The sequence below is a fragment of the Aphelocoma coerulescens genome, chromosome 1A (genome assembly GCF_041296385.1).
Source record: "Aphelocoma coerulescens isolate FSJ_1873_10779 chromosome 1A, UR_Acoe_1.0, whole genome shotgun sequence".
NCBI classification, from domain to species: Eukaryota; Metazoa; Chordata; class Aves; order Passeriformes; family Corvidae; genus Aphelocoma; species Aphelocoma coerulescens.
Window position 1 is genome coordinate 12,993,405 of NC_091014.1, and position 23,673 is coordinate 13,017,077.

Genomic DNA, 23,673 nt, shown 5'->3' on the forward strand with positions numbered 1-23,673 from the left:
TTACAGTCACATAAAAATTCAAATACTTAGGCATAACTGTAGGTTCAGGTGAGCCTTTGTTGCCAACATAAATTCATTACCTCTGTTAAAGCCAGCTCCACTGAAAGTCAGTTCTTTCCCAGCTGTCAATACACATGGTAATTGCACTATTTTCTTCTCTAAACTAGAGCTAATTCTGTGGCTGAGCCAATACTCAAGACAGTGTATGCTGCATTTTTTACAGCTTTCAAGAGCTTGTGAATAAGGGCAGAAAAGATGGGCCATAGTCCACTCATCTGGTAATAAAGTTAGTGATTTATAATTTTGGTGAGTAGAAACAAAGCCAAAATGGTTTTCAGGGGTTCTGATAAAATGGTACTAAGATATTTAATATCAATTTTAACTAGTGTGCAATTCTTTCAGAGAGACCTCCAACAGAAATTCAGGTCACCTTCAAAACTGTTTTATGGGGAGAGGTGCATCATTTCTAATGAAAGAACAAACAAGTGTCCAGGACTGATAGAATGGTAATAATCCTTCTCAAATAGCAGAACTGTATACCAGCAGTTCTCTGGTTCCTTAAAAAACAATTTAATCTAAGGTAGGTCCAGGAAGATACTATGAGTAAAAAATCAGTTGCAGTTCAGACCCATTCCAAATCTGAATTTCTTAAGATCCCAGCTCCAAATGGCATTTAAATCCAAAATAAATGTCCATTATTTATATAATCTTATAATCTGTACTTTATTCCGGGGGGGGGGGGGGGAAACACACACACCAAAAAAAAAAAACAACAACAACACCAAAAAAAAAAAAAAAAAAAAAAAAAAACACCAAAAAAAAACACCTAAAACCCCTAAAAACTTCAGTGTAATCATCACTGATTTAGGAAAACAAATCTTCCAAAATGTGCACAAGTCTTCCCTTCCACAGAAGATGAGGGTAGAAAATAAATATAAACCACTAGAATTCCAGACACAGCTTTTAGTTAACAGAAAGCAACAAGATTACTTCACAGCATTGTTTAAACCCAAGCTCACCATTTGGAAAGGTATTTGGAATACTTGGCATTAGTTGTTTAAAAATGCAGATTACTGAGAAATAAAAGTTGCTACTAAGAAGTGTTATTTCATCAGACCATTTTCCAAGCTACATCTCCATCTTACAGCTCCATACAGGAGGAGAACTAAGTAGCTGTGCTTGAAAATCCCTTTCTCTTACTGCATTGAAAAAGGAGTAAAAGTGTTCAGGAGTTACTTCATAGTGTACACACAACCTGCAGAAAGCATGACAGCAAAGGATAATATCTGCACATCTGCAGTTCTTAATCTGTGCTTTATGTAGGCAGAGAAGTGTTAGAGCTGTATCCAGTCCGGAGGCAGAATGGAAGCAAAATAAGAAGATGCCTGTTGAAATTAACTGAGATAATTAAAGTCCTCCCTAGGTCATTTCCCAAAGGTGTAAGAAATAGCCTAAGAACAAACAGAAGGTACACGTAAATTCCAACAGCAGCCTGCCTAGGAAGTTAAAAACAGAAATTAACAAACAGAACCAATTAAAATGGGAGACCATGTTTCGAGCAGGCCAGATCTCAAGGTTAAGTCATCATGCTGCAAAGAATGTCTGTCAGAGACCCCCAGAACATCTTTTCAAAATAATGCAAAACTGAATGCAGAGAAGGTTGTGACAGTAAGCTTGAGGACAAAGTGGTCCTGAGGACAGAAGATAAACTAGTCAATATTTAGTAGCTCACTCTTCCTTCAACCAGAATTTTACAGTTGAGATGTAACAAGACTAATTGGAGCTCTTTTTACTGAATTAATCAGCTTTTTGTTTTAGCAAGTACATGTCATAAATATTTCTTACACAGGGTCCAGCTATGGAGAGCATCAGTGGGAAATAAGACTTAGTTGTGTATAAAAATGCAAGTCTGGAGGACAGAGCTGGTATTGGGACTGCAGTGGTGGTGTGCAGCAGAAGCCTAGGGAGAAATATGAAAACAGCACAAGTGTACCAGGGTCCTCTCCTGGATATTCTCTCAGTCCCTGATAGATGAAATGGTCAGGGACTTCCCAAGTCAGTTTTAGTAATGCTGTGATTAAAGACCTTTCCAACAGCAGCAACATTCAGATTCACAGCACTAATTACCTAGAGCTACCTAAACCAGCCAGCCAAGACCATCACATTATTGTCCTCAGTCTTCAGCTTCTTGATTTTCCTTGAGTTTTAAACTCCAGTGCAGTGTTTCTGTTAGTACAAAATATGGTGGTATGTACTTAAGTGCAAGAAATATCAGTGTTTGAATGATGATGTGATTGACATCAGTAACAGCAGTGTTGAGGAAAATTCATCAATGATAAGAAAGTGATTTGTGAAAGAAAAGAATGTGTATTGAAAAGAAGAAAGCACTCAGGGAAGAAACAGAAAACAAGCTCCTGCGAGGGTGTAAATCTCCTGAATGAGTTATGTCAGTTTATAGTGCCTGGAAATCTGTGCATTTCCGAACTTGGAAAATTCTGGCTGAGCTGAAGCACTACTCAAACCTAGAGTAAGAAATAAGGTGTGCTACAAATGCATCATTTACCTCCATTCCAGCTGCTGGTTTTGGTTGAAAACAAATGCCAAAGATCCCAGAGCACTTAAGAGGCAGAAATCCCCTTGTAGCAGGCATGGTACCATCAGAATGTAAGCAAAGGAGCTCGGACATGACTAATGCTCCAAAACTATAGCTGATTTCACAGCAGGGTGCAACAAAAGAAGCTTAGAAAACAGGTGTTTTATCAGCCAGCATCTCAGAACATGTTTGCTGAGGACAAGGATAGCCAGAGGAACTGTGCTTCTACTGGAGGTAAATTATCACAGCTCATCCAAAGCCGAAGAACATCAGCATCATGTTTCATAGGAAATAATCTGCCAGCTGTGCTCTCCGGAGAACCAAGTCATAGTAAGAAATCATATTAATGTGCAAGAAAGACTAGAAGTACTGCTGGGAATCCTGATCCCAAAATGTACTTAATGACTGGGAAGTCTGGCTGGAGAGAGTGTGAGGTTTCATACATGTCACAGGACACAAAACTAAGAATCATCACTGTAGAACTGAGCACTTCTCGCCCCAGCATTAAAAACAATTTGAATAAAGTGACAGATCAAGACTTTCCCTGCAGTGGCTGCCTAGTTCCCTGTGTATGCACCTACCTCAGGGGTTACTGACTTCAGCAGGAGCTACTGGGTGTGCAGCAGTTCTGAAAAAAAAAATCTATCTGTTCACACTGTGGGAGCCTCATTACAGATGCTCATGTATTTCAGGCCTTAGCCATAGCTACATAAACACCATGAGAAGGACATGTACTTTGCATAGCCAAACACTGGGATGAAGCCTCATCCTTAAAGGCAAAATGTGGGAAAACTGTTCACAAAATCTCAAAATTATAAAATTAATGAGGAAGTAAAACTAACAGATCAGTCTCTCTATCCAGCTGTGAGTTCTGCAAGAAGCAAGTTACTTCTAATGATTGATCAGCCCCAGAAAACTAGTTTTCTGTGGGAATAACTACTGTTTTCTCTAAATATCTTTGGAGGAAGTTCCCTAGGAAAGCCTGTGATGTTTCACTCTCAGTCCCAGCATGCTGTAACCTCTGGACTCTGCCTAGCAGGCTGCTGCTCCCTGAGAGCTCAGTGAGGGTTTCCTGGGGCCATGCCATCAGTCGCATCCCGGAGTCCATTTGGGACAGCCCCGCGATCTGGCTCCGGCAGCCAGCAGCGTCACAACGCAGTGGGGGTAAAGGAGGCAGAGAAGGGGCTCTCATGAGGGTGTGACATGGCTTCAATCACATCTTGTCCCTGCAATGTTCGGAGGTAGAGAGACAGCGTGGTCTGGGTGCGGGGTGGTTCTGTCAGGGGTCCAGGGGCGGTCCCTGGGCGGGGTTGGGGTACAGGAGCAAATAGGGAGAAACCGAGGGAGTGGCCAAAGCCAGGGCAGGGAACAGGGGGAACGTGTGAAATAGGAAAAGCAATGGATTAACAGATCCCCCCCACACCGGCAATCCTGGCAGATTGTTTCTTCCAGTTTACTGCTCCTGGCCTTTCCTGACTGGAGATTTTATTACTCATAGTACATTAAAATATATAAGTTCCTAGAAGTTTCTGAAAGCGATGAGTCATATAAACAAATGACCACAAGTGGGGTGTAAAGGAGGCTGAGGAAGGAAGGGGTAACAGGGTGTTAAGGTGGCTGTAAAGGAAGGCTGAGGCAGGTTAGCACCCGAAGGTGGACTCCATCCCTCCAGCAAGGCATAACCCCCTGCCCCAGTTGCTTTCTGTCTGGTAGTGCAGAGGGAGCAAAAACACTGATTTTCACCTGTGAGGAACATCTGGAAGAAATGGCTTTGTTTCCCTTCCTGCTTTCAGGACTACAAAATCATCTGCCAGGTTTGAGATCAGGTTTCTATCAAGTTTCACTTAGTATTAAGTTGCTTAAGAACTCCTGAAGGAAGTTACGAGTTTTAGAGACTCCAGCCCAGAGAGATTTTGGAAAACTTTTCCATTGCCCTATCTTGGATATCTGGATCTGGCCCTGAGCATTCTAGGTCACACTGTGATACTAGCAGATACACAGAGCTGTGGGAACTGGAATCATTGAGGTTTGGAGAACAAGAAATCTGCATCATGTGTGATGATTGGTGCTTTATGGATCTATACAATGATGGTCCCTTTCCCTGTCCTCCCCTGCTTTGTTTTGCTGTACTAAAAGACGTGTCCTGGGGTTGCATTGTGTATTTTTGGAATCTCTGTTTCTTTGCACAATGCTAAATTGCATACACAGCTCACACCATGGGTTCATTACACTCAGGTGGTCTTACAGAACTAGAGTTTAGATTCAGTTTGGGCTGTTTAAGGGAGGAAGAGTAAAGTTTCAGTATATACAAATTGATGGTTAAGAGATAAAAGCTGCAAGTTATATAGCAGTAAGTCATTTCTAAGGGGCCTTGAAGAAACTCTCATCTCCTGCTTCAGCACTACCCAGCAAAAAAAAACCAAAAATGTCAGAGTTGATACCAATACAAGGATTTTTCATACAAGTAAATTAGCACAGATCTTAAATGCATTAAGCCCTTTGCTTTTGATTTGTTATGACTCCTTCAGGAAGCACCTCAAGATGTACTCCATATCCATAGACCAGGTGAATCTATATCCTGAATATATATGTACTGTAGTTTCAATAATCCACTAATATTTAGACTTACAGCATGCTTATTTGTCTTAGCTTTACAGAAATACTTCTTTCCTGTTACATATAAGCTTTTTACTCAGTTGTTCTAAACTTACTAAGAATTCTCTGCTCTAACAATAGTAAAATGTCTGTATGTCACTGGTTCTGTTAATTCTAATGATTGGTCCTAGGCTGTTCCTCCCCTTCCTTTAGGAATGGTACCTTCCAGTCTCTCCATGTGCATGAAAAGTGACAAGCATGGGTCCCCATATTTCTACTTATTGGGCCACCCTAAAGACACGGTTTGTAAACTCTGCATGTATATTATCTTTCTAATACATTTTGTTTCTCACAACTGTTAATAGAGTATTTTCCAACTTTTTCTTACATGCTAGCTCACTTGTTTTTACAGTATTCGACTTTTCTTTCATAACTGATTATCTAAGACATCAAAGCAGCTATGCATTCTACAAATGTCTTTTAATATCCTAAATAATGAGTTTTGCATGTTTCACTGCTGCTAGTGCATTGGTCTGCTATATATTCACTTTCTCTCATGACAAAAATTTATCTTCTGAATATGACTTTTCAGGTAGAAGATCTTAAACTTTTGCATTCAAGCCATAATTTTCCTCTTCTTTGTGGCACCTGGCTTGCAAAAATATTAGCAATATGAAGGTGGAAGTTAGGTGCTGTTCTCAAACAATATTTATGTGCAGCCCCTTGAAGAAATAACAGATGTAAAATTGAACCCATTTTGAAATGTGCTGTAAGGCAGTACTCATTTATCAAACCCCGTGGTTATGCTGAATTTAGACAAAGCACTTTGCTCTTGATTTCAGGCTGTTTTCTTCATAGAATCAGATCCAACTGCTCAGGTTGTTCAGATACATCCAATTTTTAATACAGAGTCAGGGCCCAGATATGATACCTGGAAAGCAAAGGAAAAGAAAGACTCGTTTTTTCTATTTTCCTATTGATTGCTGTCATCACAGAAAACACAGCAGTGTCCAGATGCGTTCAGCTCTGTCTGCTGCTGACTTTGCACAATGTAGTACATTTACTACAAATATAAGGACAGTCTCACACATTGAAGTAGACAGATTGGAAATAGAAAGGGAGTTACACCCAGAGATGTTCTTCCAGCATTTGAGCTTCAAGCAGCTCCTCCAGTGTGATGCTCACAAAATTCCTGCCCCCAGCACCCAGGCACTAAACTGGCCTTAAGTTATCAGTGTTGTGCATGCAAATCCAGGTAATGTAACCAATGTGTTTCCAGTTAGAGCTTATTTCCGGTCTGTGTCTAGAAATAAGATTTTTTTTTGAACACAGACACATCCATATGCTTTGCTGCTGCAAAGCTGGACACATCTAGAGGCTGTTTGGAATTGTTCCCATGTAGTTCAAGTGTGTATGTCACCATCAGAGACCTCCCAGCCATGAAGTTCCTGCATCATACAGAAATTTTAATTCCACCATTCCTTGTATTCTCACCTTACCTCCGTTTTGTTCTTCACTAAACATAGCTCAGAGAGGTTAAAACCCAGGCTGGAATTAGGGCCATTTTATGAGTCCTAGTTGTCAGCTCCATGAACTGCAGTTCCAACAGAAGTTCTACATATTTATAACCACAACTTTCTGGGCATCATCTTTATTTTCCTTCCTCTAGAAAAACATACACAGGAAATAAGTCTTTTTCCTGAAATAAGTAGAAATGTAAATACTCTATAAATATAGCTAAAGTTAGTTTTGCAGAGTCATCCAGCTGTGAATGGTTCTCATTTATTTGGCAGGAAGTGTTGAAACAGAATTTTTTTCTCAGTATAATGTATCCAGAAAATCAAAAGCATTTTAGTTCCAGTCAACACCAAAACTGAGATACTTGCTTGATAAAAAAGCAATGTCATGTCAAATTTTTATTAAATGTTTCCATTTCAGGTGTTTTTAATGAAAGAGTTCAGAGGGGATTTTCCTGAAGAGCCCATTTTGATAGGGCTTATCCCAACCAAAAATGTGGCTGTTATACCATTCATTAGGGCACTGAGGAAGGAGTCAAATTTCCTGATGCAGAACCATTCCAGTATGCCTTAGGAGAGGCCCTACCATAACATCACAGTGCAGTCTGTTATAAGACCACATTTCACCCAAAGGAATTGTTCCCTTTTGTATAAATAATCACTTCTGCAAGATGATCAGCAGGCTTACTTGAACTTGGATATAGCACAAGAGAGAGCCAGGTAGTTTGGAAGGTACATCCAGACCAAGTGATACATGCCTGTGCTTCCTTGCATCATAGGTTTGGTAGCCCTTACTAGTGACCACTGCATTTATATTTGCAAAAATATATTAAGAATTGGAAGCTCACACTGTGGGTTTATTGTTTGAATATAGTTATATCCTTCGGAAAGCTCCAGTTTGCAGTCTGCTAAAAACTGATTTTTCTAGTTCTATTAGAATGTGTGAAGCTCTTGCGTTTGTCTAATAAATGGCTAAATCATCTTGGCCTATACTTTGAAGGCAGATACTCTTATCTGTTCAGAGTACTGATCAAATAATCCAGTTCATCCTATTTTTAATGCTCATTTTATAAATCTCCAGAGCTGAGGTTGGGTGTTATTTGAAACTTGAACTACCCCATATATCATTCATCTGATGTGAGTGCAAAAATCAATAGTCATTTTGGAAAAGTGCCCTTTCTGCCTGTGACCACCTTGGTGGAACTGCAAACATTCATTCATATTCCTGCTGCATTTCCAATACCACCTTCTTATTTCTAGCAATACCAACTTAATTTCAGGAACCCGTGGTGTGTAAAAAGAAAAAAAAGTACTAACTAAATGAACCAATATACTGGTTAATAAAATTGGTCTAAAACCATCAGGCAGTTTGAATATGGGCTCCCAAAGGTTCTAGAATATTTTATTGCTATGAGTAAAAACTATTCAAGGGCAAAATTGAATATTAAAACCTGCTTTACAAACATGTCTTTAGTATTTAATAAATATGTAGCAGCTGGCAGAAAAGTAGAACATCCTTCTATTAAATAACAGGGGGTGTATATGTATGTGTGGGTGCATATAGTTATTTCTGTCTTACAGCAAATTTCTATTTTAGAAGATACGTAGACCTTTCATCGCTTGATATAGAAATGGAAGAAATCAGTATTGAAAGAAAGAGTGACACATGGGATGACACTTTCAGTTTCTTGGCAGTGACTTCGAGCTTCCAGGAAGGAAATACCTTTTCCTCACTTTTTAAATGCAAAAATACTGAATCCTAAACATTGCTTTGGCAATTACACTCCCAGTGGCTCTGGCCAGTCTAGTTGAATAGCCTAATCCAGGCTTCCCCCATCTGTATAATGGGGATAGTAATATTTACTTACCTATCTCATGGGAGTTTTATGGGGATTAATTATTTAATGCTTGAGAAGCACTTAAAAGATTAAAATTCCTAGTTGACTACTCAATATTATTACTAAAGAAAACTTTGCTAATCCACACCAAAATTGGCAGTGTCCCCCCACATCTGAACAAAGATTTATTAATAAGGTTGTTGAGCAAGTTCTCTTATTATTAAAGCTTAATTATTCTAATATAATATTCTGGAGTAGATTTACTAATATGGTGTAAAGTGTAGATAATTACAGCTAAACTAAAATTAATAAAAAAGATGAACAAATATTATCCCTCATTCGGTTCACATAAACTAGCAAGCAGACTTCCTGAGGAAGGGGAAAGTCCCACCCACAAATCTTTTTCTACCATTTGTATTCATGGCTTCCTGTATTTCCATCCAGTTGACAATACCAGAAGGTAAGCGCCTGAAATACAGGACCTGATAGAATGCAGCCATCCCTCTGTCCCACAGCATCAGTTTTTCCTTTCTTTGTGTAATCCAGATAAATAGGTAAAATAGGAATTCAGTAACACTTACCATGTCTTTGCAGTATGCCATAGGACCAAGTCCAGTCTTCTGGACAGAGTAATACCCCAGAAAATTGCAGCATAGTACCCCAGTAAACACCTCTCCTGATGCTTATCTCAGTCCCTCTCATTTGCCACAGGTCCCCAGTTCATAGCAAGACTGCATCACTGCAACTTGTTCTTGCTCAGAGTTAGCTTCCCCACGGATCTGTGATGGTATCCTTGCCTCAGGGAGCTGTGTAACCAAAGTGAACAGCATGAAGCACACAGGAATATTCCTGTATCACTCAATCTCTGTCAAAGAGCCTTGCCAGTGGCCTGACTCTATGATGCCCAAGACTAAATTATTCTAACAAGGCTTCTCATAACCTCTTCTCACTGACACTGGAAATATGATGAGTCTAAATGATCACACAGAGAGTGACACAAAAAACTGTTGTTCAAACCATTGGGGAGGTGAAGGCAAGCTTTGTCCACAGAAGGACTTGCAGCTGGTCCTGCCTCTGTCCTCACTCCACCATCCCATCGTGCAACTCCTGGCTGATGCTTTGTGGCCCAACCACAGGGAAAGGTTAGCAGAGGTCATGGCTTCTGTCAGATTTCTTAGAGCCTGTTATTCCTAGCTTTGGGGGGGGAAACAACCAGAAAATGAAATGTTGTTTTTTTTTTTTACTTAGACAATATGAGGTAACTGTGACTCTCCAACTGATGCTTAATGAACATGACCATAAAGAGTGTTGAATTGTGGTTGAGCAACCCAGAATTTTGAACATCTGGGTTTTCTAACAACATGTAGTTTGTGTTTAATTATTAGGAGCTGAATGTTACAGTGTAAAATTCATTCATTCGTGCACTTCCATCTCATCATAGAGTTTTCAGGGAAATTTGTCTCAGCATTCCAAAGATATCGGATACTACAACAGTCCCAACAGCAGGTGTGGTCCCAGAGTCAGCTCTGCACCTTCATTGCCTGAAGGCCCCCAGTCTGAAAACAGTTTGCTGAAGAGACACTAAACTGCTTCTGCAGCTTCTACCCTAAGCAGAACAGGACTACTTATTCATGAGCTTTGTGACTGAGTCCAAACCAAGTTATGTATTTTGCTTAAGATCCTGCTCTCACTCATAAAGTGCGATCCTCAGTGCCTACCAGAAACAACTTTCTAGGGGCATTTCATACAGAGTCAGAATGCTCTGAATCCCTCCCATATTAAGTAAATTTTATTTATTACCTACACACTTTTAATAATGACAGCTATTTATTGGCCTGACAGAATGTGATGCCTGCTGTTAACGCCCATTTTAGCTGTGGTAATTAATAATTTTAATATTTAACTTTAATTAAGTGTGTAATATCCAACTCTTAAATTATTCAGTCTTTGCAGAATGTTTTTCATTAATACCACACATTTTATTAACATATTTATGAACACCTTTTATGATTTAATGTGGCTTAATTCTATTAATAAAAACTAATTTGAAAGTCATTATCTTTTTTAATTATACAGTAACTTCCAGTGTAGTTTTTCCAGCTCCAGCGTGGCTCTGGAGGAGAACTGCTGAGGTTTCTCCAGTTCTACTCTGCTGCCTGACCACACAGGGAAAAATAAAACCTTCTTTATTGACGGGATGAATATTGCCTGAGTAGCTCTGATCTGATAAATATGTGAGATGCTCAGCACGTCAAAAATAGCACCAAACCACCTGAAGGACCAAGTGAATGATAAGGTGTGGTTAGAGCAGCATCACTCCAGACTGGTACTTAAGCTGTCCACAGACTTAACATTGACATAGCAGTGAGGAGCTTCCTGTGAAGGATAAAAGCCCCATGCAGGCTGCAACTCTTCGGCTCTTCCAGTATCAGTAATCCTGCAACATTTATGCAGATGGATTAAGCTGATTCAAGGAAAAGTCTAATTTACCAAGGGTTACAACCTGTCCCTGAAGGCAAGGGTAACTGCAGTTCTTGTTAATAGAGCCCTTGGGGGGGAGTTGGAGTGAAGCCACACTGAATGATTGATGTTTATAAATATATATACAGGGTTTATTTTAGAACAATTTGGTAGAAATGGAAAGTAGGTATGTAGCCATTTTGGTTATTATTACCTATAGTAATATAACAACATAAAAGCATAAAAATATCACTTAAGAAAACATATAAGGGAAAAAGGAAGGAAGGAAGGAAGGAAGGAAGGAAGGAAGGAAGGAAGGAAGGAAGGAAGGAAGGAAGGAAGGAAGGCAGGCACCTTCTGAGACATGACAGCTGCCTCTCACATCATTGTAGTTGAGCCAGTTATGCCCCATCAGAAGGGATGAATAACGTGAATGTCCTGATATGTTCCCCAAAGGGGTTTTACAACTGAGCCAGTTGTGTAAGGGAGGACATTGGCATGATAAGAAGTATTATCCCACCTCACAGGATCTGCTTCTTATCAGCCTCTTCTCTTATCTGGCTCAAAACCCAGCTTGTCCCTAAACAAAGGTTCATGTACACCTGCTCTGCTCCTGGGCTGTGATCTTGCACATCCTCAGCAAAGCACCTGCTGCTTTTGCAAATGAACAATTGTTTGAGTCATTAACTGTTAACAATTCAGTCTCACACCAAGTTCACTCAGATTAGCGATCACAATGATTTCAATATTTAGTTGATAGGACTGTTTACTAGAGTCATATCTATGGAATAAACTAAACTGGGTCTTGGAAAGAGAGGTAAACTCTGTGCTCATAATCATCTGGCCTTAAGATTCACAGCCTGAAGACAATTACAGTAAATTAGTAAACTGATTTACTATAATAATTTACCTGTTTCTGAAATAAAACCTGCTTGTAGGTGGGGCTCCTTATTTTTTCCCCTCTCCTATCCTGTGCTTTGGATAGCTTTCTTCTGCATAGAAAAATTACCCCTTTTTATTCTTGCTATTGTAAGGGCACTGCTAAAGTCTCAACCCTGTTTTAAGGTGTGACAAATATTGGAGAGAACCAAATGATGCAGAGCTTAGGCAATGTTACAGTGAATTGCTTATGGATGTGATTTGTATTTAAGGGGTGGTCAATGGCAGAGTAACCAGGACAGAGCTAAAGCAGCCCCCCAAGATCATCCATGACAATCCAGTCCACCTGCTCTCCATGGCAGGAAGACTGAGTGCTTCTGAATTCATTAGTTATCTCCTGTGTCAGCCTGAAAGGTCTCAGGCCACTTACTTGCAGTCACCTGTGTTTTCTACAAAGGACCTGATGTGGGGTGATGGGTGTAGATTTCTGTGTTCATCCACTCAGCTTTGACCCATAGCCTCCAAGAGGTTTCCCATAAGGAACTCCCCAACATTAGTATCACTTTTCAACAGAAGAGCAGACATCTATTTCCAGAGGTCTTTTGAGACACCTCTCTCTCTGACTCTGTGAGGCAATTAAATTATTATCTCAAGTGGTAAGGACAGTAAAATACTGGTGAAGCAGTGCCATAATTAAAGAACTAACTCAGGGAAAGGGATTTACTGATGATGCCCTGGGTATTATAATGTAGGATCAAAACCAGTGCAGAATAATAATAGAAGCCCTCTAAGTCAGATCAGTTGCTTCCTATGTTTCTTTGTTAACCGTATTTAAAGACTACATCACATAAAAAATTGAAAAGTGCTTTCATCCATAGTGCTTGCTACAGATTAAAGCAAACACAAATCAATGTGTGTGGCTTTCTTGTTTCAAGAAAACATACAGCATTTTTCTGAAGGATTTTTAAACTTTTTTCCTTGCAATATACAGTTTTGCCCTCTCTGCCCCAAGTTTGAATTTTCCCTTTCTCTCTGTTCCCTTAGCTCCAAAACCAAATATCATCTCCTGAGCTTCTGTAGATTTTCGTACAGAAAATCTTCCAAGCATAACTAACAATCTGCTCTTTCTGAAGTGCTGCAATAATTCTAAAATTAGATCTCTGAACATGAAAGCACTTCTCTAAGAAACCTCTAAGCAGAGCACAGAAAAGATGATGAAAGTGAATTTTACCTGAGATGAGATCATTCAAAGTCTCATTAGATGGCCCTTGCAAGAACCTTATGAACACCATATCTGCTGCAAAAATATTTAGGGCATCTTCCATTTAATATCTAGGTAAAGTATACAATGGAAGATGGATATAATGAACCCAAAGGAACTAAATTGTTGCTCTTCAGTAATGACCAGGAACATGAAAAAAGTAGGGCATCTGGGTATCAGTGGCACTAGGAACTGAGCCAAGCAGGATGTACAGCTGTGCTTTCCAGTATTAGAATAGGTCAGTGGCTGAATTTTCTGGATGTAAAATTAAACATTTCAAGTTTACAGAGGAGATACCACTTACACTACACTTACATTCATATCTTTTCAGTTCTTGTGAACATCTGCAGAAGCCATGCCACCAATAGTTCCATGTAATAGTAATGGTGGCCACCTTTTCAGTATTAGACCAATGACAAAATCAAAAACGCAGAATGATTTTGGGGACAGAAAGCCTAGGTCTGGCAGTCTGGCATTGTTTCATACCCCAAGTATCAGTCTTTCTTAATGAATCATTCTGGTCTTTTGAAAATGCCGAGCACAGAATTTAGAAATGAAAGATATCAGGACACAGATGCATATTTGTTTTCCCGTAATCTTTCGTGACCTGTAATCTAACTCTGATTACCCTGAGCAACCGTCCTCCAGCTTTGGAAAAACAAATGCATGAAGCCAAAAAGCCAAATTACTGTAAAGTAGGATTCCACTCTTGAGCAAAGCTACATTTAAATTTATATTTAAAAGGTACTCTAAACATTCAGTCACCGTGACATTATTAAGTACAAACAGGCAAGTGGTATAACAAATGTGGCTACATTAATATAGCAAAGAATGAGATTAGGTTTTCTTGAAACAAGACTTCAAAATACTAAGCTGATCACTCAACTGCATGTGTGAGAAAGGAGAAGTAGTTCATTTGCTAAAAAAACCGAGTATAAGCTGGATTTATTTTTATTAATGTCTCTGGCAGGTATCTAATTTCTATACATAGAATGAACATTTTGCACCCGTAGCACACTGCCATCATACCTCTGTAAAGCATAAGAGCAGTACTAATGATGGAAAGGCTATCCCACCTGGATGTGCCCACAGTGATTGACCAAAGAAAGTACCACATCACAGCAGAAGGCACCTAAATCTGTTGGTGTTTGCTTCCAGGGCTACTGGTTTTCAGGGATCTGAATGTGGGTACATTCAGTGGAAGGGGAGACAAACAGAGTGCAATTTTAAGCCAAGAAAAGTGTAATTTCTGAGAAAACATTTGCATAGCATATTGAATAATTAACAAGAATTGCAGTTTATAGCTAGAAGAACAGGCAGTCTGTAAGCTGGGGGCAGAGCCCATTGCCATTCACTTTCTGGGAGAGGCTGGGGGAAAGGGTGGCATATTGTGTCACATTTCCATAAGGCTGAAAGATGAACAGAAAGAGTTTTTCTAACCATGAAGTCTTCAGAGAATCATTTATTTCAGGAGACAAAGGTGCTGTATGTTTGGGTTGTGGAAGTCTCAGGATAAAAGATTAAAGATTCTTTCTATATTCTGAAATATTCCCCCTTAGAGAGCGTTAAAGAAAAGCTGCAGGAGACCAATGCAATCAGGAACATCAAAGACATGTCAAGCTATAATGAGAAAGACCCAAATGCATTCCTGGTGTAGCACTGCCAACATTAGTGGATACTCACCAGGGGACAATTTGTCCCATTTTTGTTATTAGCAGCATCTGTAAGAACTGCTTGCCACCTCCTGGCAATACATAATTTCAGACAAAAAATGGGGGGAAAAAATAAAGCACCATATTTTTTATTCAATCAAACCCTCTTTGATTCCCTAGGAGAAGAATTCTGGGTAGATATGCGAACAGCTGCTTAGACATTTCAGAAAACACTTCATTCAGATTAATGAAAGTGTTCAAAGCTTTAATATATTGTACATTATTCATATAATTTGAAAATTAAAAGGGTTTTGAGATTTTATTGTATGTAAGTAATAAAATGTGATGTAATTTCTACTCTTACTACTAAATATTCAATACATTAATATTAGTAGTTTATGGATAATTATATCTGATGAAAAATCACATGTCCTTGATAAATTACTAAACAATTATCTAAAATACTGGGATGCTAAGGTAGAACCTAGCCACAAAACAGAGGTCCATGGACAGAGCTCTCCTTGCTATTAGGAGTAAAGCCAGGGTTCTTTTACTTGTGGTTCAGCCATCAGCAAGCAGTGGGTCCAGGTAGAGCAGTTAAAGACAGCAGCGAATGGACACATGAAAGTAGTACCCTCATTTCCACTCCACTGAATGCGTGAGAGCTGACAGAGCAAAACAATTCATGTATATGGCAGCTCTACCTCAAACAAAAAAACCTTTAGACAGAAAACTTCTGCTCCTGATGTTCTCCCCGTGTCACTCTTCCCCCAAAATGGCTGTGTTCATCTCCTACTTGTCCTCCCACACCCTCAAGATCTTGTGTCTGTGGTGGCTCTTACTCAGTTAGAAATTTACTCCTTTGCCTGAGAGTTATGCGAAGTGGGTCGTAGGTGAGTCATTCTTACACATCCCATGGAGAAGTGCCACCAACTTGTGTTACAGTAGCTTGTGGAAACTGAAAGCCACCCAGTAAACACCTACTAAATTACACCAAATGAAATGCCATCACAGTGACAGATTATAGTGCTGCTCCCAGCTCATTTATCTTGTCTAAATTAGTAGGTCAAGGGAGATTTTCTCCCTTCAAAGAAGGGAGGAAGGCATCTATTAGCCTTCAGTGAGAGGTATACTTTTGAAAAACAATTTCTCTGACAGCAAGGATGTTGTCAATGGTGACGAAGTCAGAAACAAATTTAAAACTGTGTTGTCCCTAAATCTCTCCAGCAGTTGCAACTGAATGCAATATCGTTTTCATCTGCTTGCAAGTTGTTTGGGCATTAGTAGTTCATGCTCTGTTAAACAGGTACTGTTTTCAGCTCCTCCCAGAGGTGAAGGAAGAAAAAAAGTAAAATCAGTGCTCTGTCTCTGGTTTAGTAGCTTTACAAAATGCTTCGAGATACAACGGAATAACAGACAGTAGAAGTAGGTTATGTTCCCAGTTAACACAAAGGTTTTATAAAAAGTCTTAGAATAAAACAGAATAAAAAATACTCAGAAATAATAATAACTCTCTCCAAAATGCAGCTAGAAACTGAGTATAAGTATGAAAATAAATTAGTAGTTTAACTGCTCTGCAGGATAAAATTTTACATTTTTCTCCTGTTTATATTTGTTATGGAGAAGCAATCACTTTAGTGCTGGTTGAGCAAGTCCAAATGAACCCTTATGGTTTGAACATGGCTTTTTTAAGGATTTTTCTTTTGAGCAACAAATTATTTATATTCCTGCACTTTGCTTTACTCTAGTAATTTTTATATTTTTCCATAGCATTCAAACATCAGAGGGAAGTTGGCTACAATGCCATCACATGAGTATTCTCCTCACTAGCCAGTGAAATATTGCAACAATGGCTTGTTGACATTAACATCTACCAAGACTGAGGCTGACTTTCTGTATAATGTCATTTCATTTGAAAGAATAGCAGGTTAGGCTGGGATTAGCTGTCTCAGATTGATGGTACTTCAACTTTAAGGAAAGTCATTTTGTTCTTACTTGCAAGTGATATATTGCCACAGAATATAAATGATAGTTTTATTCCATGGCAACATTGTTCCACAACCACTGGAAATACAACCTGTATATAGGGGTCTTCCCAGCAAGTATTTTAAACATAGTGCAGCCAGTGACCCACCTGAGGTTGTCCCACAGCCAAACTTCCTCTAAGCTGTGGCTATAACTTTTCTTGCTTAGTTGGCCATGTTGTCTTTTACTTAGCATTTTCTGGGGGAGAGATAAAATCCAGTAATGCATATAATATGGCATATCCCAGTTTATAGACACCTATACTTACATATCCCTATATGTAAAAGATATGCTGATTCACTGTTGTTGGAGTATGTTCTAACCCACTACGATTTCTCACTACAACATTTGGTTGTTTTTTCATCCCCTTTACAAAAGAAAGTAGAAGAAATTCTGTCATCTCCAGGGAATAAAGCAGCAGGCCACTAACCCCTAGGTCTCCTCTCCTGAGCATCCCACAAATAACTGGTACCATATTGTCCTTCATTTCTCAGAGGAGCCACAAGAGATGTTTGCCACCCTGGCCTTGAATGGTGGCCCCCTTGTTTGTTCTCCTGGAGGAGAAACAGCTGATTTGAGCATAGTGGTACATTTTCCACAGAGGCAGTCTTGTTACCTGAAAGCATCTTGCTGCTCCAGGCCATTTGGTGTTTTTACTGGTGTGCAGCTGATGCTACCCAAAGTCACAGGCTATTTCTGTAATCAGTAGCTCTCAGAGCCTAACATGAGATCAGATAATGGCCCACTGCTCTTCACTGAGGCTCAGTGAAAAACAACATGTCATGGACAACTAGGAAAGAAGACTGTAGTTCAGACAAATACGCTGGTCCAGCCCTTGGCACCACCTCTACCCTGGGGAGGAGTGACAGTGCCATGAAAAGTATAAACTTAATTTTCCAAAGCTCAAGGTGGCTTCTTCAGAGTTGGCTCACGCACCTCGCTGGTGCACATAGGCAGCTTTGTGCCAAGTCCTGGGATAGTTTTACTGATTTGGACCTCATGCATGGTCCCTGGATCAAGTGTTAAATAAAATGAGATACCCTGGATTTCAGATTGAAGCAGAGCCAGGGTGGTGTCTGTGCCTTCCTCATCAGGCACAGGCTGTGGTCCTGTACCAGGTTGGTGGTGCAGAAGAACAGAAGTAAAGAACAAGCCCATCAAAGTCAATGCTTTTTGTAGACAAACTCCTAGGAGCTGATCACTCTACCATGCACAAGTCTTCCTCTTATTTTTTCTTGCTTGTGTGCCAAGCTGGGAGCAGATGGTACGTTACTCACCCTTAACTGGAGGGTAAAAAAGTGTGATTTCTTTTTTTTTTTAAATTCAGTTGAGACCCTTAGCCCATTTAGGTTCCCAGCTCAATGTTTATTTGTCTTACACAGAACTTGTACTTTCTACCCCCTCTCAAATGCTAATCCTCTCCACACATATGCTCATTATGCAAAAGCATATGACAAACACCATCTGGGAAAATAAATAGCTCCTCAGCTAACTGTGCTGCTCCCTCCCTTTACGTCACCCACCTCACTATTGTCTCTCCTATTTTTATCTGCAAGACAGCAATCACTCAATCCAGCTATTAACTTAAAAGTGCTGTTTTAGTCAAGCAAGCTGCAGATCCCAGGCTGGGCACTAGAATCTATTCCATTTTTCGAGACGATATGCATCTCCATGATAATTTGAAAGCAGCCATAGCGCTGAGAAAAATGCATGTTACTTTTTTCAAGGGCAGTTGATATCACTGAGAGATACTCGTCCTGACCTGAAGTCCATGCTTGTTTTTTAGCTAGAAGGTTACATTTTCTCCCCCAAAAAATATACAGCTCTTGCCACAAGTTCTACCTCGTTTCCATGGATTCCTGAGATAGTCCTTCATCTCTGACGGATTATTTCTCATACCAGTCAAAGCCAGGCAATGGTGCTAAATAGGGAATGACATTAGCCAAGTTCAGTGATTTCTCTAACCTCTAAGTAGATGGGTAAGAATAGGAGCCATGCTGTCATTAATCATGATGGATTTGTTGTCTGCCACAAGGTTAATCAAAAGAAATGAGGATGTATATGCAAGAGAAAGGCTTCTCAGAATATTCTGGTTTGGATTAGGAAAATCATCATGATTCAGCAAAGGAGATACCCATTTAGCTAAATTAAACAGGATCTGCACAATCCAACCATATTGTGTTGAGGCTAAGTAAACCGGAGAAATTCAAAATGCACAACCAGGAGACTCAGCAGCTGACTCTGTGATATAAAGGCAGAGCTTCCTAAGTACCCTGTAAGAATTGTGGGGCCATAAACACTGCAATACTATACCTGTTTAGAAAAAATATGAGACAGAATTCAATGATGACCTTATCTGAGCTACAAATTCCTGTCAATTATTATATGCTTGTAGGGACATGTTTAACAGATGGCAGAAAATCCTTCTCATTTGTCCTCAGAGACAGCACTGATATTGCCCAGCTAAGAAATCCATTATACAGCTACAAAAGAGGCTATTTGATTTCATGAGCACGTGCCTTTATTATTTTAAGAATAATTTAACATAAGCAGAGGAAAGCAGAATCTGTATAAAGAAAAGACCGGGGTTTCCAGCATTTGCACTTACCAGCTTTGTGGTTCCTGCTTCTCCTGTAGGTTGGTTTTTTGTTTGTTTTGGGTTTTTTTTGTGGAGAGATTATTTTTGTTTTTCTCCCTATTGGCTCCACAATTGAGGGAGTTTCACCTCACCTGGAACAGAGGGGTTTAAGACTGGTGCATGGTTTGGGTGTCAGTGTTGCTCAGAACACATGTGCCTATGCAATACACACCTGTGCTGCTGAATACGCCCTTAACTCTCTTCTCTTTGTTGTTACAACAGACGAACCAAACTCCTGGAGTGCTCCCTCTGCCACCTCCCCAGGTCTGCCGGAAGTAGCTCTTTCCCTCGACGACATAATCTCACCATTATCTTCATCACACATAGCCCCACCCTCTGACCCTTCTCACCAGATAAGCCCAGAGCCAACATGGGATATCAAGAGGGAACATGATGTAAGGAAACCAAAGGAGCTTTCGGTGAACGGTCACAAAAAGAAAAGGTTAGGAGAACAAAGAGAAAGGTCAGCAAGTCCTAAAAAGGTAGACAGGTCAAAGCATGAAGAGGCTTCTTGGAAAGGATATTCAGAAGGCAAAAATAAGACCACTGATGGTGGCAGGCCCACCTCAGAAAGCAAAGTGGTGGGACACAGCGTTATGATCGAGGCTGGCGCAAGAGAGCACGTGTGTGCTGGAACCAGTGATGAACAGTTTGGGAGGCTGAGGAAGCCAGAAAGCAAGAGAGGAGGATCTCTTAGCAAAAAAGAAGATCACAGATCCACAAACACCAGTGAGAAGAAGGCAGCTGCAGCACCTGACCGTGTCAAGATCGATACAGGAGCTACCAAGACATACAGTAGCAACCGCTGCAGCTCGCCTGGAAGTGATATGGACCACAGCCAGAGGGACCCTGATGGGAAACCCAGCGAGTTCCCCAGGAAGGGACATCTCCACTCCATTAGCACTCGCAGCACCAACACCACAGTTCGAAAGGCAACGGTCTCCCCCGGGCCGTGGAAAATCCCTGGCTCAGATAAGCTACCTAGCGTCCTGAAGTCTGGTACTTCTGCCATGAGCAGATAAGCAAGGGACTGTTGCCCTCTAACTGTCTCAAACTGATGCAGAACATTCTTCTCAGTTTTTGTCTCACATTGGTTTGTTTTAATTTATTTTAACTATCACACATATACACAAAGCATTGAGGAATGAAAACATTAGTGTGTAATTCCATGACAATGTGCACAGTATCTAATAAGTTCAAAAGCATATAGTCAACACAGAGATTTAAAATCGACCCTAAAGTCCCAGTTCCATTTTAGGGACTTTGGCAGCTATGGAAGAAACCAAAACAATATGAAGGACAGTACATCAGAGAAGGATAGTGCAGTGTAGCTTTAGCATTTTTTTCCCACTGCATGAAGGACTTGGATTTCATTCAGACTTTATATCAAGAAACTGGAACAAGTTAGAGCAATCACAAACTGGAACATCGCCTTAAATAAAACTGCACGGAGCAAGCTGAAACCGAGAGAGGATCTTTTCATGGAGCTACAATGTTGTAAATAAGTTGTTCTCGACATATCTAGACAGGGGTTAAAGGGTTTCTTTAAAGCATCGTTCAGAACTGTACACCCATGACACGTCTCCACTGTTAATGCTTTGGGATAGTCCACGTGGTACCCTGTAGCATAGTTCACTGGGCGCTACGGGAGGAGTGGGGAATCCAGTGGATTAGTTTCTGTGATACCATTTCTACTGCCATTTTTGTGAACAAACCATGTTTCTGTACATTGGAAAGGAGTTAGGGTGGAGTTGTATTTGCAAATTATTCTCAAAAGTGATTTATTACAGGTTCCCCAAGTCCTGCAAGGTAGCACACAAACCAATTGGTCAGGCTCAAACCCCAGACATCTGCAAGGCCCTTGCAATGAAGGGAAGAGTGCTACAGAGAAAAAGCTGCAGTTTCCTTAAGGAAAGGCCTTTCCTTCCTGCAGAAGATGATAGCGTCACTTATCAACAGTGCTATGTTTCATACCCATCTGCATTTACTTAGGACACTCTCACCTCTCATCCCCTCAGTTTGGCAGAGCAGGTGCCTTTCAGGCACACGTCAACAATAATTAGACTGGTTTCTGAAATACAGTTGTCAGTGTCCTCATTCAGTAAATTCAACATTTTTCAGTTTTTAAAATGGTTTCCATTTTACCATTTTTTCCCTATCTCCATTTTTTTTTCTTTTTGTTTTTTATCTTTCTTGCTTGTCTGTTTTGAATTTCAAGCCTTAAGTGCCAGGTAAACATTCCAGTCTGCCTTCACAGGAAATAACTCCGAGTTCAATCAGTCATTATCTTGTTTCAAAAAGATGTGTGTGTGTCTGTGTAAGTGTGCATATGCTTATTCGTCTGTCAAAATTAAAACAAAATCCTGGGCAATAATACATTGGTAATTTAAAAAAAAAAAAACCATAAAGCTAAGTACTGTCAAAAATTCGTATTTAAAAATTATTGTTCACTATCAATCTCAGTTCCTCATATGCTCTGCTGAAAAACTAGATTGAGATTGGCTTTGTTCCAAGAAATTAGCACATTACTGTATGTCTCAAACATTGCACTGGACTGCAAAATTTATAGACATGTTTCTTCCTGTCCAATTATTTGAAAAGCCTCAAGTCAAGGATTTTGCAGCTTTCAAACATTTTTTTTTTAGAAAGAAAAATCCATTTATAATTTCTAAAAAAGCACAAGTCCATGTAGCTGTTTATAAAACTCTTATTTAATGGAAAAAAAAAAAAATCTTTATCCCCTGAACTAGAATCCAATATAATTTGCCATTAATTTATTGAATCTGATTTTGGACAATGCTTCTGTAGTGTAGATGCACGTCCCAGTATCTTATTTTTATGTATAAAGAAAGCAAACAATGAAACCTGAAAAACAGTTGAGATTATGCTTGCATAAACTCTAATTTGCACAGTTCACAGCTACTCCTTGTGCAGTAATTGCTTTATGCGGCTGTAATCGATAACCTGTGAAGACAGCACATCATCTAAACCCCATTCCAAATAATATTTCTGTGTAGTGTTAGCTGTGAATTTACCTTGTACAGCTCTATCTCTATAAATATAATTCCATGTATTAATAGTCACAGAAAGGCTGTAAGTGAGCAACTATTTTTATGAAACGCACCACTATGGATAAATTAACTTTTACAGAAATCTTGTTTACTGTATGATATTCTAAACCACTGTCAAATAAAATATATATCCAAAAATCTTTCATTTTTTCAATTGTATATAGTTGGTGTTAATTTTGAGTAATAGGCTTCAGTTACCCTGAGAAACAATCATTTTCTTGCATATGAGTAGAGTTAATTAGATGCTGCCTTATAAAAAAGGAATAGACCATTTTAATTTCTTACTCCAATTTATGAATAAACATGTAGGTGACCAAACAAATTCCATAATGGCAAGTTAAGGCTTATGAAGCAACACAGACACAGAAAAATCTCTTCCTTAGTGGAGAAGCCTAAACCCTTATTCTCCTTCCAGTCCCAGCAGACACAGGGCCAGGGTGGCCAGACTCCCAGCAGTGAGAGACAACTTCTGAGAGTACACCATATATACAGAATTAATCTGAGCATAAACCATATTTACCTCAGAAATCAGGCAGTTCTAACTAGCCCTAAAAAGGTTTTGTTGGCAAGCTGTGTGAAGGGGGCATAACTGCATTTTCAATTTATTTTACAGAAATAATGTTTCGAAAAACATAAGGTGTGTAAGGGTGTAAAAATATTAGTAACCAGCCAGCCTCTTTTGGGACCAAATCCACCCCTCGTTAAATGCTCCTTATCTCCAGTTAGACAAAATAAATCATCAGTTTATAGACTGTAGACACTGTAAGATGTCTGCCTGGAAAACTAGTAATATTTTTCACACAAATATGACATTTCTAAAAATGAACATTTCCTGTTTCCTTAAAATATAATTTTCTTCAAAAAATAATAATTTGTCTTCATACAGCCTGAGTCAACTTCTGCAGAGCCTTGTTTTTCAGATTAATGTTCCACATAGAAAATTTCAACCAGCTGAACTAATAACATCATTTTGCATTACAATAAACACATAGAAAATATGAAGCATCTTTAATTCTCAAAAATAATTTGCTGCTGTTTAAATAGCCACTATTTTCATGGCTGGAAATCTGGATGTGTGCCTGGTTCAGACGCAGAGGTATCTCAGGGCAGCGTACTAAAGCCGTGTAGCTTCATCCAGTCTAAC

At 39.5% G+C, this 23,673-nt stretch overlaps 1 protein-coding gene across 10 annotated transcripts in view; it reads left to right on the forward strand.

Annotated features, from left to right (window-relative positions):
• The window catches only part of MAGI2 (membrane associated guanylate kinase, WW and PDZ domain containing 2), a 725,755-nt gene extending 703,077 nt beyond the window's left edge, over positions 1–22,678 (forward strand). For 7 of the 10 annotated variants that reach the window (XM_069035710.1, XM_069035728.1, XM_069035720.1 and 4 more), the window contains one exon: positions 19,681–22,678. In XM_069035710.1, the coding sequence (XP_068891811.1) occupies positions 19,681–20,480 (800 nt within the window). In that variant the 3' untranslated portion in view covers positions 20,481–22,678. Of the gene's footprint in view, positions 1–5,401; positions 5,491–19,680 lie in introns of all 10 variants that reach the window. The other 3 variants (XM_069035766.1, XM_069035785.1, XM_069035794.1) reach the window with 1 other exon arrangement.
• Positions 22,679–23,673: the final 995 nt, after the last annotated feature.